The sequence below is a fragment of the Camellia sinensis genome, chromosome 2 (genome assembly GCF_055761805.1).
Source record: "Camellia sinensis isolate YWXY chromosome 2, ASM5576180v1, whole genome shotgun sequence".
Lineage (NCBI taxonomy): Eukaryota > Viridiplantae > Streptophyta > Magnoliopsida > Ericales > Theaceae > Camellia > Camellia sinensis.
In genome coordinates this window covers 28091272-28104704 of record NC_138962.1, presented here as the reverse complement: position 1 = coordinate 28104704, position 13433 = coordinate 28091272, and the positions used below count along the sequence as shown (strand labels likewise).

Sequence of the window (13433 nt, the reverse complement as noted above, 5' to 3'; positions counted from 1 at the left end):
AGGCGAATATGCATGTCCTTATTGCAATAAGCAAACTACATCGTGTTGGTTGAAGCATAGTAGGAAACAATCGTACTTAGGTCATCGCAGATTTTTACATACTGGCCATAAATTTCGGAAGGATAAAGTATCATTTGATGGTAGTCGGGAAGTTAGACTCAAACCAAAATTGTTGTCTGGAACTGAGATGTTGCTACAATTAGAATCTGAGGGTATTTTAACCCAATACAAGAGGGATGACCTTAAGGAGAGGCATAGGAGATAGGTAGAGAAGGAGAAAGCTGGACATCGCATCCATAGTTGGAAGAAAAAGAGTATCTTTTATGAATTGCCATATTGGGAGCACAATCTAATAAGACACAACCTCAATGTGATACATATAGAGAAGAATGTTTGTGACAATGTGTTGTGGACAATATTAGGGGTTGCAGGAAAATCGAAGGATGGTGTTAATGCTCGGCATGATTTACAAGATATGAATATTAGAAAACCCCTACATTTACAGTTAAGAGGGTCGAATAAAGCCTATTTACCACCAGCACAATTCACGATGACCAAGGATGAGAAAGATTTGTTCTTGAAAGTGTTGAAGGAAGTAAGAGTTCCTGACGGGTATTCATCCAATATATCACGTCGTGTGCGCTTACATGATAGAAGCATTGGGGGTCTTAAGAGCCACGATAGTCATATTCTGATGCAACAACTTATTCCATTGGCTATTCGAAGATCGTTATCGAAGAATGTAATTGAACCCTTGATTGAATTGAGCAATTTCTTTAGACAATTGTGTTCGAAAGTGAATCGTGCAACGGATTTGCAATATATTCAAGATCGTATCGCTATAACACTTTCTCATCTAGAGAAAATATTTCCTCCGAGTTTTTTTGATATAATGGAGCACTTGCCTATACATCTAGCTGATGAAGCCTTATTGGGTGGATCGATTCAGTTTCGATGGATGTATCCAATTGAGAGGTATCTTCTTACTTTGAAGCAATACGTGCGTAATAGAGCTCATCCTGAAGGATCAATTGCTAAAGGATATCTTATGGAAGAATGCAGAATTTTTGTGCACAATATCTCAATGATATGGAAACCAAATCTAGTCGACCCGTGAGGAACTATAGTGGTGCTGATAATTTGGGTCATGCTATTGGTGAAAACACAAGCTTTTATCTTGATAATACTTCTTGGGTACAAGCCCATCGGTACATCTTATTCAGTACAAGCACGGTTCAACCTTTCATAAAGTAGGTTAAGTCACTCACTCAATATTTTATTATGTTTTATTGAATTTTCAACTAAATTTTTTGTATTGCTAAAATTTCAATCTACACAGCAAACACCTTGAAGTACTTAAGCTCAAAATGCCTCGTGTCGACGATCATCAACTTCGGCGTGAACATTTTGAAACTTTTCACATTTGGTTCAAGGAACATGTATGTATTTAACTCTATAGATTCTAATTACTTAAGTCGATCTACATTTCAAATTTTACATTTTCGTGTTAAATAGGTCCAAACTTTGCGAAGGACTACTGATGTCATATTTTCTGAAGAGATTATTCTATTGGCAAATGGTCCTCATAACCTGGCAAGGAGGTTCAACGGGTATATACTGAATGGGTTTCGGTATCGAGTAAAGGCCATGGATGATCGTCGAGCCACACAAAATTGTGGTGTAGCTTTGAAAGCAGATACCATAAGTTATGCTAGTCGAAAAGACAAGAATCCTCGTGTGGGGTCTGTGTACTATTATGGACAATTGACAGATATTGTTGAAATTCGATATTCCAATGAGAAGAAACATGTGTTGTTTAAGTGTGATTGGATTGACAACATTCACGGAAAGAAAGAAGATGTCTTCAATTTCACGTTGGTGAACTTCAATCATTTGTTGTACCAAGATGAGCGAATTACCAATGAACCTTTCATCTTTGCGTCCCAAGCAGAGCAAGTTTGGTATGTTGCAGACCCGTTACAACCAGACTGGCAAGTCGTGGTGAAGATGTCTCAAAGAGGTTTATTTGACATGAGTTCGACTGATCCACAAATCGAGCCATACATGAGCCAACAATTGGAAGAAAATATAATGCTTCGTGATGAAGAAGTTGGTTGGGTGAGGGAAGCCGCAGAAGGGGAAACAGTTGATGTTCAAATAGGCTGATATTTAATCAACATTAGTAATTCAATTAAGGCCAAGGTTGTAGTTAATCATCAATTTCTTAATTTATTTTGTCTTTGTAATTGTATTAGTTCAATTAATGTCATATTATAGTTGATGACAAACCATTGTCTATGTTTCTAATGTCAATTAGTGTTATATTGCTTGCAGATTATTATGGGAAGGAAGAGGAAGCCTGATCATCCCCGGCGCATGATATCTGATGTGCTACATAACAGGACATCAGTAGCACCACCATCAGAGGAGGCATCACATCGGCCACCATCGGAGGGGCCATTAGTGCCACCACCATCTGAGGGGCCATTAGTACCACCATATCGACCACCATCAGTGGCACCACAGCAGCTACCATGTACTCAGCCTCCACGCCTACCATCGGTGCGTCCACCATCAGTGGCACCACAGCAGCTATCATCATCAGCTTATGAGCCATCTGCAGGTATATAAATTTGCTTTGATTTGTATGAAAATTATTTACACATACATTTATTTATGCTCATTATATATAACTTGTTTATTCTCATTGTATTTTGCAGACCCTTCGACTTCTTCACAGCCCACCTCAGGTTTATTTGATATGATTTGTATTCACATTATTTAAATTTGCATTTGTTTATTACCATTGCATATTGTTTATTGTTGTTGTATCTCGCAGGTCATGTTAGTTCTTCATCAACCTCGATTAGACGTGGTAGAGGATGTGCCAAGGGCATTAAAGAGTGGGGTACTGGTAAAAAGCTGGACATACAATTTGATGAAAATTACTGTCCAATAGGGGATAACGTGGCTAAGTTAACTACTCAACTTGGCATTATTGTGTGGAATGGTAACATTGTTCCTCTTACTTTTCTTGACTGGAACAATGTGCCTGATGATATTGTTGATGCTATCTGGAAGGATGTGAAGGTAAAAGTATATTTTTTTCCACAAATTCGATTTCCAAATTTGTGTTATACTTTGCCTTAAACTTTGAAATTGTGTTTTATAGGACAATTTGAATATATGTCCAGAGGAGTACAAGCCAATCTGCATGAAAAATTGCAACAGCATATGGAAGGATCACAAGAACAAGATTAAGGCTAAGTATTTCATGCCTAGAAGTTCTGATCCTAATCTGAAGGATGATGTTCCTATGCACATTGTGCCAAGCAAGTGGGAACAACTTGTGGAGTATTGGCGTACTTCCGATGCTGAGGTATACAAATAAGTTATATTTATGATATGTAAACATACAAATCATATTTACATACTTACATTTGTTGAACCTGTTATAGAAAATTGCAAGTAGGAACGCTAAAAATCGGCGAGTTCACGGCATAGCTCATACCACAGGGCGTACTACTTTCTCTCAGATACGGCATGAGGTTTACATTTTATTGTTTTATTTTTGTATATAAATAAACATTGTATATTTGCAAATTATTTGGATTCTAATTTTCATATTTCTAAAAAAATGTAGATGACCAGTAAGGGGGAGTCTACTGATAAGATGAATGTTTGGCTTATGACACGTAGAGGAGATGACCCAGAGGTTATCCAGACCTTGGTAGTTTCCAAACACCTTTGATTGTATTTAAAGTTTATTTTTTGTGTGTCAACCATCTTAATTTGGCATATACTTGTATGTCTTATTCAATACAGGATGAGTTTAATCGTCAACTCTCTATGCTACCTGAGGATGGTCGGACTTTGGAGGCTAGGAATGCCATTTTCCATGAGTTGATAGGTCATGACGGACATGGATATTGTCGCACATACGGGAGAATTGTGCCTCGGAGAGCGGTGTATAAAGATGGTGCTGGGCCATCATAGTCAACACCCCAGCCATCGACTATTGATCAGATCACACAGCAGGTTCGTGCAGAGCTAAGGGATAAGTTGAGGGAGGAGCTGCGAGCAGAGTTCTCTACACATTTACAGCAGATGAGAGCTGAGATGATGGTCCTTGTGTCACAAGGGGCGAGTGTAGATCCCAACAGACAGGTTCCATATAAATGAAATTATTTGATAGTTTAATTGTCACTCAAGATTATGTATAAAATTTGAATATGATTAACACATTATGCATTGACTAACATAGGTTCTTGATGCATCGAGTGGCCACCGGGCATTTAGGGAATCTGCAGAAGACGAGAATCCATATACACCACCACCAGAAGATCAGGTATAAAATGTATCTTTGCATTCTAAGCTAAAATGTACCTTTGCATTCTTTACATTCTAAGTTAAGAGACTTGTGGGAGAAGACGGGACTAGTTAGAGCCGAATTTAGTACGAAACTTGGCACACACGACCACCTAGGCACGAGAGACTTGTAGGAGAAGACGGGGCTCGAATCGGGTTCTCGATTTGGGAGTTAGAGCCGGATTTCACTTTAGGTAAACTACTTCCTTAAGAAACTTGAATTCGAGGTGTTAACGTCCCAAAATCACCAAACGGCGTCGGTTGAGCACGAAACTTGGCACACGCGACCGCCTAGGCACGAGAGACTTGTGGGAGAAGACGGAGCTCGAATCGGGTTCCCGGTTTGGGAGTTAGAGCCGGATTTCACTTTAGGCAAACTAGTTCCTTAAGAAACTTGAATTCGAGGCGTTAATGCTCCAAAATCACCAAACGACGTCGATTTAGCACAAAACTTGGCACACACGACCGCCTAGGCACGAGAGACCTGTGGGAGAAGACGGGGCTCAAATCGGGTTCCCGGTTTGGGAGTTAGAGCCAGATTTCACTTTAGGTAAACTACTTCCTTAAGAAACTTGAATTCAAGGTGTTAACGTCCCAAAATCACCAAAAGGCGTCGGTTGAGCACGAAACTTGGCATACGCGACCGCCTAGGCACGAGAGACTTGTGGGAGAAGACGGGGCTCGAATCGGGTTCCCGGTTTAGGAGTTAGAGCCGGATTTCACTTTAGGCAAACTAGTTCCTTAAGAAACTTGAATTCGAGGCGTTAATGCTCCAAAATCACCAAACGGCGTCGGTTTAGCACGAAACTTGGCACACATGACCGCCTAGGCACGAGAGACTTGTGGGAGAAGACGGGGCTCGAATCGGGTTCCCGGTTTGGGAGTTAGAGCCGGATTTCACTTTAGGCAAACTAGTTCCTTAAAAAACTTGAATTCGAGGCGTTAATGCTCCAAAATCACCAAACGACGTCGGTTTAGCACGAAACTTGGCACACGCGACTGCCTAGGCACGAGAGACTTGTGGGAGAAGACGGGGCTCGAATCGGGTTCCCGGTTTGGGAGTTAGAGCCGGATTTCACTTTAGGCAAACTAGTTCTTTAAGAAACTTGAATTCGAGGCGTTAATGCTCCAAAATCACCAAACGGCGTTGGTTGAGCACGAAACTTGGCACACGCGACCGCCTAGGCACGAGAGACCTGTGGGAGAAGACGGGGCTCGAATCGGGTTCCCGGTTTGGGAGTTAGAGCCGGATTTCACTTTAGGTAAACTACTTCCTTAAGAAACTTGAATTCGAGGTGTTAACGCCCCAAAATCACCAAACGGCGTCGGTTGAGCACGAACTTGGCACACGCGACCGCCTAGGCACGAGAGACTTGTAGGAGAAGACGGGGCTCGAATCGGGTTCCCGGTTTAGGAGTTAGAGCCGGATTTCACTTTAGGCAAACTAGTTCCTTAAGAAACTTGAATTCGAGGCGTTAATGCTCCAAAATCACCAAACGGCGTCGATTTAGCACGAAACTTGGCACACGCGACCGCCTAGGCACGAGAGACTTGTGGGAGAAGACGGGGCTCGAATCGGGTTCCCGGTTTGGGAGTTAGAGCCGGATTTCACTTTAGGCAAACTAGTTCCTTAAAAAACTTGAATTCGAGGCGTTAATGCTCCAAAATCACCAAACAACATCGGTTTAGCACGAAACTTGGCACACGCGACCGCCTAGGCACGAGAGACTTGTGGGAGAAGACGGGGCTCGAATCGGGTTCCCGGTTTGGGAGTTAGAGTCGGATTTCACTTTAGGCAAACTAGTTCTTTAAGAAACTTGAATTCGAGGTGTTAATGCTCCAAAATCACCAAACGGCGTCGGTTTAGCACGAAACTTGGCACACGCGACCGCCTAGGCACGAGAGACTTGTGGGAGAAAACGGGGCTCGAATCGGGTTCCCGGTTTGGGAGTTAGAGTCGGATTTCGGTCTAGTCAAAATTATTTACTAAACTATCTTTCTAATTATATAGTAGTCAATTTTTTTTTATATATTTTTCTGTAATTAAAATATTAACACCATTATATGGTTATTAATTATTTTTATCTTGTTTTTTTCAGATATTTCCTGAGTAGCAGTTTGCTTCTTGTGGAATGCGGGCGTATAAAGATTATGACCAACTTTTGTTTTTGTAACCCACGAAAGAATCAAGACGAAAACTTTTGGTTTTGATTTTGATTTATATTATTTAAATTTGTGAACAACATTATGTATGTAGTATGCGACATTATGTAGTGGCATAATTTTTATTGTTATGAATTTTTATTTCTGTATTGTTATGAATGTAACAACATTATGAATTTTCATTATTTGTCAACTTTTGTTTATGCATGTATTTATATTATTATGTAATTTTTGGATTTTTTTATAGTTATTTTTCATTTAATACAGGTTATTTTAATTTTTTTAAAATAAAATAACAGGTTTTTATTTGACAACAGGTTTTTTTTTTAACAGCAGGTTTTTATTTTAATTTTTTTAAAATAAACCAACAGGTTTTTTTTTTTTTTTTTTGAGACGGCATAACAACCCGTCGCAAAAAAATTTTACGAGGCTTTTGCGACGGCAGCCATACTGTCGCAAAAGCTACGCAATGTAATTGAAAATAAAACCTTTAACGACAGCTCAGGCTGCCGTCGGCAATAGTATCAGTTATGACACTTTTAGCGACGGCATTCTTGCCGTCTCAAAAAACCTTTTTTAGCGACGGAAATACTGTGCCATCGCAAAAACTCAGATTTTCTTCCATTATTGGCGACAGAACATTGCCGTCGCAAAAAATGCAGTCTCCCGTCGCAAAAAACAATGGCGACGGCACTTACCGTCGCTAAAGCCCTTTTGCAACCCCTTTTGTCGCGACCCCCGCTTGCCGTCGCAAAAAGCCAAATTACCGTCGCAAAAAGTATTAGAGACGGTGCACGGACCATTTGCGACGGCGTTTTGCCGTTGCAAAAAACACTTTTTTTTTGTAGTGATATATAAAATGGGAAGACTTCATATGGTCCATTAGTGTTTTGGAAAGTGGGTTAGTTTTTTAATTTTTTGATTTTTTGACTATTTTAGCCTGAGGTTAAAAAGTTTTGTTTGAGAGTTTTTTGATTTTTTTGATTTGTTGTGAGAGAAAAAATATAATGATTATAGGTTGGATATGATGTTTTATCTTACTAAAATCTATTTTATTTTTTTGTGACTATTTTAGCCAAAAAAATCTCAAACCTCTACTTCCCAAACGCGCTCTTAACAATCAGATTGATATGATTTTTTTTTTATTTTTTTGAACGCAGATTGATATGATATTTGTAATTATTTGATTGAATCCAAATTTTTATTAAAAAAAACATAAATTATTATCAAAACAATATTTGCCTATCATTTTCAAAAAAAAAAATGTACTCCGATTATGTAATTATCGGTGTTCTCTTAATTTGATTTTTTGTATAAATAATTTGTTCAGTAGATTTTATAAATTGAATGATTTTAATTATTGAAGTGGACCCAAAGTGAGCCCAAAGTTCTCAACTATTAAAAAAAAATAAGTGTTTGAGAGCATTTGGGTTTAGTAGGCCCGTTTTGAAACTAATTTCCGTGATTCAAACCGTTCATTTTTTAAGACTCGTTGAATAAAATATTCATGCAAAAAAATAAGATTATTTGACATAACTATATATTTGAATCATATTTGTTTGAAAAAAAAAATAAACGACAAATATAGTTTTAAGAATAATCATTTATTTTTTATAATATAAATTTGATTCAAATATATAGCCACCGATATTCAATTATTTTGATTTTTTATATAAATATTCTACTCAATGAGTCCTAAAGAGTAAACGGTTTGAATTACCAAAGTCAATATCAAAATGAGTCTATCAAACAGTAACAATTTCTCAAGTTAAAATGACTAATATGAGAGAAACTCAACCAAAAAATTAAACACAACGGTGAAACTAGTTGGTTTGGAAAGTGGGTTGGTTTTTTAGTTTTTTGGCTTTTTGACTATTTTAGCTTGAGTCTAAAAAGTCTCGTTTGGAGGCTTTTTTATTTTTTTTATTATATGTGAGAAAAAATGTAATGATTATAGGTTAGATATGATGTTTTGTCTTACTAAAGTCTATTTTGTATTTTGTGATTATTTTAGCCAAAAAAATCCCAAACCTCAACTTCCCAAACGAGCTCTTAACAATCAGATTGATATGATTTTTTTTTTTTTTTTGAACTCACATTGATATGATATTTGTAATTATTTGATTGAATCAAATTTTTTATTAAAAAAGACATAAATTATTATCTAAACAATATTTGCCTATCATTTTCAAAAAAAAAAAATTGTACTCCGATCATATCGGTGTTCCCTTAATTTGATTTTTTGTATGAATAATTTGTTTAGTTGATTTTATAAATTGAATTATTTGAATTATTGAAGCGGGCCCAACGTGAGCCCAAAGTTCTCAACCATTAAAAAAAAAAAAGTGTTTGAGAGCATTTGAAACTAATTTCCGTGATTCAAACCGTTCATTTTTAAGACTCGTTGAATAAAATATTCATGCAAAAAAATAAGATTATTTGACATAACTATATATTTAAATCATATTTGTTTTAAAAAAAAAATAAACGACAAATGTAGTTTTAAGAATAATCATTTATTTTTTGTAATATAAATTTGATTCGAACATATAACTACCGATATTTGATATTTTGATTTTTCACATGAATATTCTACTCAATGAGTCTTAAAGAGTAAGCGGTTTGAATTACCAAATCAGTAGCAAAATGAATCTATCAAACAAAAACACTTTTTCTCAAGTTAAAATGACTAATATGAAAGAAACTCAACCAAAAAATTAAACACAGAAACTATACCATACTAAAAATATAAATCATTAGAATTGTTTAATTTTATTGAGCTTGGCATGATCCCTCTACAGTTCAGGTTAGATTAGACAAACCTTCAATACAACCAAACCCGACCAAATTACAATTCAACCAAGCCTAACCACGGGTCTAATAACAACACCTAATTGTCACCGTAACAAGCTACTCTATAAGGTGGTATATGGAATCTTTTTCACATAATAAAGTATCAACCAAAGACTGCCAAGAAATAATTTTTTTAGCCCACATGCTTTTAAACAATTCTAATTTGAGACATATAGGGGATTTGGTGATTGAATTGACTTCCACAATTGGATAATTCCGCCCATCACAAACACGATTTTGTTTTGTTTTATTTTGTTTTCTCGACAGTGAATATATTTATAATATTTTTTAACCTTTATATATGTTTGTATATTGGATTAATTTTTGAAAGAATTACAACCCAGTAAATTAATATATATATATATATATTTATAATGCATGAAAAAAATTAATTTTTAATTATTAATATTTATAAAATTTACTTTTGATGTGTAATTTTTTTTCTAATTTGACACTGAATTGCTATTTCTCCGTAATTTTTTTTTTTATATTAATTAAGTATTAAAACATCTTGTCACTATTTTTTTTTCCTCCCAAATTTAAGAAGAGAGAGTGTAGCATCATGTGGCGCTCCATGTGTATTGTAATTAGTGAAAGAAATAGAGTTCATGATTGTCTGTCAATGATTGAGAAACTTGAGGGAACATGAGAGTTTGTAATTGGCCTGAGACATTGTCACGTGATGCCCCATGACCACCTAATAATTTTTCCTAATTGTCACCTAAAGAGAGATAAAAGGTGTGAGAAATTATTGGTTGGTCTTGGGGTATCGTCACCTGATGCTTCACATGTGTTCTGACTCCACATGTGTTATGATTTGTGGAAATGGTAGAACTTACGATTTTGTATTGGGTGATTGAGAAACATGAAAGGATATGAGTCTCCGTTTGTTTTGGGAGATAGAATGGAGGGGATTGATAGTGAGGGGATTGTTAGTGAGGGGATTGATAGTGAGGGGAATAATAGTAAGAGGGTTGATAGTGAATGGATTAATAGTGAGGAATTATTAATTTATTTTTATATAAAATAATAAAACAAATAAAAAAATATAAAAAAAATAAACATTATATTTAAAAAAAAAATTCCAATATATAAAAAATAAAAAAAATAATAAAAAAATTTCTAATCCCCTCACTATTTTTCTAATATCATCTCTATCTCCTCCTTACCAATCTCCCTTCCTCCTCCTTACTAATACCAAGGGATTACTAATTCCCTCCCTATTTCTCAAAACAAACACTCCATTCTCAATTCCCTCTTCACTATCAAACCCAATCTCCTCTCCATAACTTCAAACAAACGGGGCCTGAGAGTTTATGATTGGCCAGATGCATGGCCATGTGGTGCTCTTGGACCAACTAATAATTTTTCAAAATATGGTAAGTTTCACTAATTTAACCAATAACAATCACGTTAGAGTCTTACATTAGCTTGTCCATGGAGTAAAGAATAATTTTTCCTCACCTTGTGATTTTCAATCTAACAACAAATAATAATAAAAAAAGGAAAATCAGGTGTGAGTAGTAAGACTAAAAAGAATTATAAAATTATAATTTTAATTATTAAAATTGATAATTTTTATTATTGATTTGAAATTTAATTTAAAAACAAATACTGAAGTGTAATTTCCTCTAATAAAAACAAGGGAAAAAATTCATGAGTTAATTAAATACATGTACATACACAAAGATATATCTATTAATTTGCATGGGTTTTAGATCTCTTATGGCATTTAATAAGACTTTGTTGGCCAAGCAAGCACGGAGACTCCTAAAATTCCTCCGTTTGGGAAGTTGGTTATCTTTTTGACTTTTTAGATTTTTTGACTATATGAACCTGGGCTCAAAAGCTAGTTTGGGAAGGACTTTTGACTTTTTGGCTTTTTTGATTTTTTTGTGAGAGAAGAGTGCAATGATTATGGGATTGGATGAGATGTTTTGTCTGTTGTGGCTCATGAGCCTATTCTGTCTTTTATGGCTCATTGAGCCAAAAAAGCCCAATGAGCTCAATTATTGAAAGCTAAATACTATCCCAATTGTTCGATTCTTAACACATCACTGGAAGAAATTTTTAGGTGCAGATAAGGTAGATGTCATGTGGTACCTTTCTTTTCTCTCATTGGTTGAGTGAGTGGAAACTACATTTATGTGTTGGGTGATGGGGAGACAACATGGGAGGCCATAGTGTTTATGATTGGTTGAAGGCACCATGTGGCATGCCACGTCGTACCCTATATGCACCCAATAATTTTTCCATCATTGGGGTGCGAGTCCATCATTTTCGTGGAGGAGTATTTGGAATGCATGACCGATTTTGTTAGAAGGTTTAAGATGACACATTGGAGATGGGTCTCAAATCCAAATATGGAAGGACAAATGGGTAACATGGCCGTATTCTTTCAAAATTTGTTCACCTCCTAATTTCTTGGGTGAAAATGATAGGGTGAGTGCATTGATTGATAGTGATCTGGGGAATTGAAATGACGAAGTTCTTGGTGCTTGCTTCCCACCATATGAAGTCGAGGTAGTTAAATCTATGCTTGTTTGCCCATATTCGTCGAAGGACACACTAGTGTGGCATTACACAAAACAGGGCCTTTTCTCAATTAGCTCAGCTTACCATCTTGAAATGGGTATTCGCAGCAGGTATTCACGAGCTTCGTCGTTGAATGGTGGTGGTGTTAGGGCGGCTTCCTGGAAATATCAAAATTTTTTGTTGGAAAATGTGTTTGGAAATTCTGTTGATGTGATCTAACTTGAGGGCACGAAAGGTGTTAATAAACAATGATTGTGGTCATTGTCGTAGGATCCTGAATCAGTTTAACATTGATTGCCCTTTTGCGAGGAAGGTGTGGGAGTGCAGTAGCCTTGCATTGGTTGTTCACCGACAAAGGGATTGATCGTTGTTCAACTGGATTTTTGAGATTATTTCGTCTCTTGATTTCACGAGTGGTGAGCTCTTTTTGGTGATTTGCTAGTGCATCTGGACACACCGTAACTAGGTGGTGTCTAATGACAAGCACCAAACTGAAGAGAAGTTGGCTCAATATGCTTTTGAGTTTTACCAAGAGCTGTGAAGTTCAATGTCATGTTCGAGTGCGGCAAAATGTTCAGATGCAAACTCGGTGGATAACTCCTGAGGCAGGGATGATCAAGATAAATTTTGATGTGGCTTGTTTTACACAAGGAGGTTTGATTGGTGTTGGTGCTGTGGTTTGTGACCACAAAGGAGAGGTCATTGCTGCAATGTCGACGAACAGAAAGTTAACGATGGATGTGGAATGTATTGAGGCATTTGCAGTGCTTGTGGCGATCAAATTTGTGTTGGATTTGGTACTACATCACATAATTTTTGAAGGTGATTCGTTATTAACCATTTGAGCCTTCAAATCCTCCTTGAAGTCCTTATCATCTTTTGGGCACCTTGTGAAGCAATCCAAAACTCTGATGGCCAGATTCAGATCTTAAGAAGTTAAGCATGTGAAGCGGCAAGGGAATTCAGTAGCCCATTGTCTAGCTCAGATGGTAGCTGTTATGGATGGCTTTTCAGTGTGAATGGAGGAGATTCCGTTTTCGTTGCGCTCTCTTGTCAAGAGGGAGGCATCTTTTTAAGTCATTTTATTGTTTCTTTATGCTTTTGATTATCAAGAAAAAGAAAAGAAAAAAAAATTGAATCTTTACATAAATAATCATAATCAATACAACATATATCAATTAATTTATATTATTGTCTTAAATAGTCTAGTAATTTGTCTTATTCAAGAAAAATTATCACATACATCCGCCTCACATTTTACGTATGCCCTTGCAATTTTATTAGTCACAGACCTATTATTTTCTATTTTTTCTCCTACGTAGTACATAAAACAACTAATAAAATTAAAAGGATACACACGCTAGTTAGAATTCCTGAAAGAGAGGATAATTCCTCCCTATTTAGAGGTTCATACTCTTTTCCATTTATTTTTGGGACAATTACATGTCGGTGATATTTAGAAAAAAAATTATAAAAAAATAATAAATATTATAAATATTAATAATTAAAATAAT

General features: G+C 36.3%; 1 protein-coding gene across 1 annotated transcript; it reads left to right on the top strand.

The window, feature by feature from the left end:
- The first annotated feature begins 2276 nt into the window (after nucleotides 1-2276).
- LOC145812675 (uncharacterized) lies at nucleotides 2277-12764 on the top strand. Its single transcript, XM_082907622.1, has 4 exons — nucleotides 2277-2623; nucleotides 2721-2750; nucleotides 2840-3090; nucleotides 12498-12764. Exons 1-4 carry the CDS (start codon nucleotides 2341-2343, stop codon nucleotides 12762-12764), a joined length of 831 nt encoding a protein of 276 aa, XP_082763748.1. The 5' UTR covers nucleotides 2277-2340.
- The last annotated feature ends 669 nt before the right edge of the window (nucleotides 12765-13433 follow it).

What these genes read in the sequence shown, in the direction of transcription:
- LOC145812675 (XM_082907622.1), top strand. Translation starts at nt 2,341, where the DNA reads ATGGGAAGGAAGAGGAAGCCTGATCATCCCCGGCGCATGATATCTGAT. An exon ending in AGCTTATGAGCCATCTGCAG is followed by an intron (nt 2,624 to 2,720) that starts GTATATAAATTT and finishes TGTATTTTGCAG; the next exon opens with ACCCTTCGACTTCTTCACAG. An exon ending in TTCTTCACAGCCCACCTCAG is followed by an intron (nt 2,751 to 2,839) that starts GTTTATTTGATA and finishes TGTATCTCGCAG; the next exon opens with GTCATGTTAGTTCTTCATCA.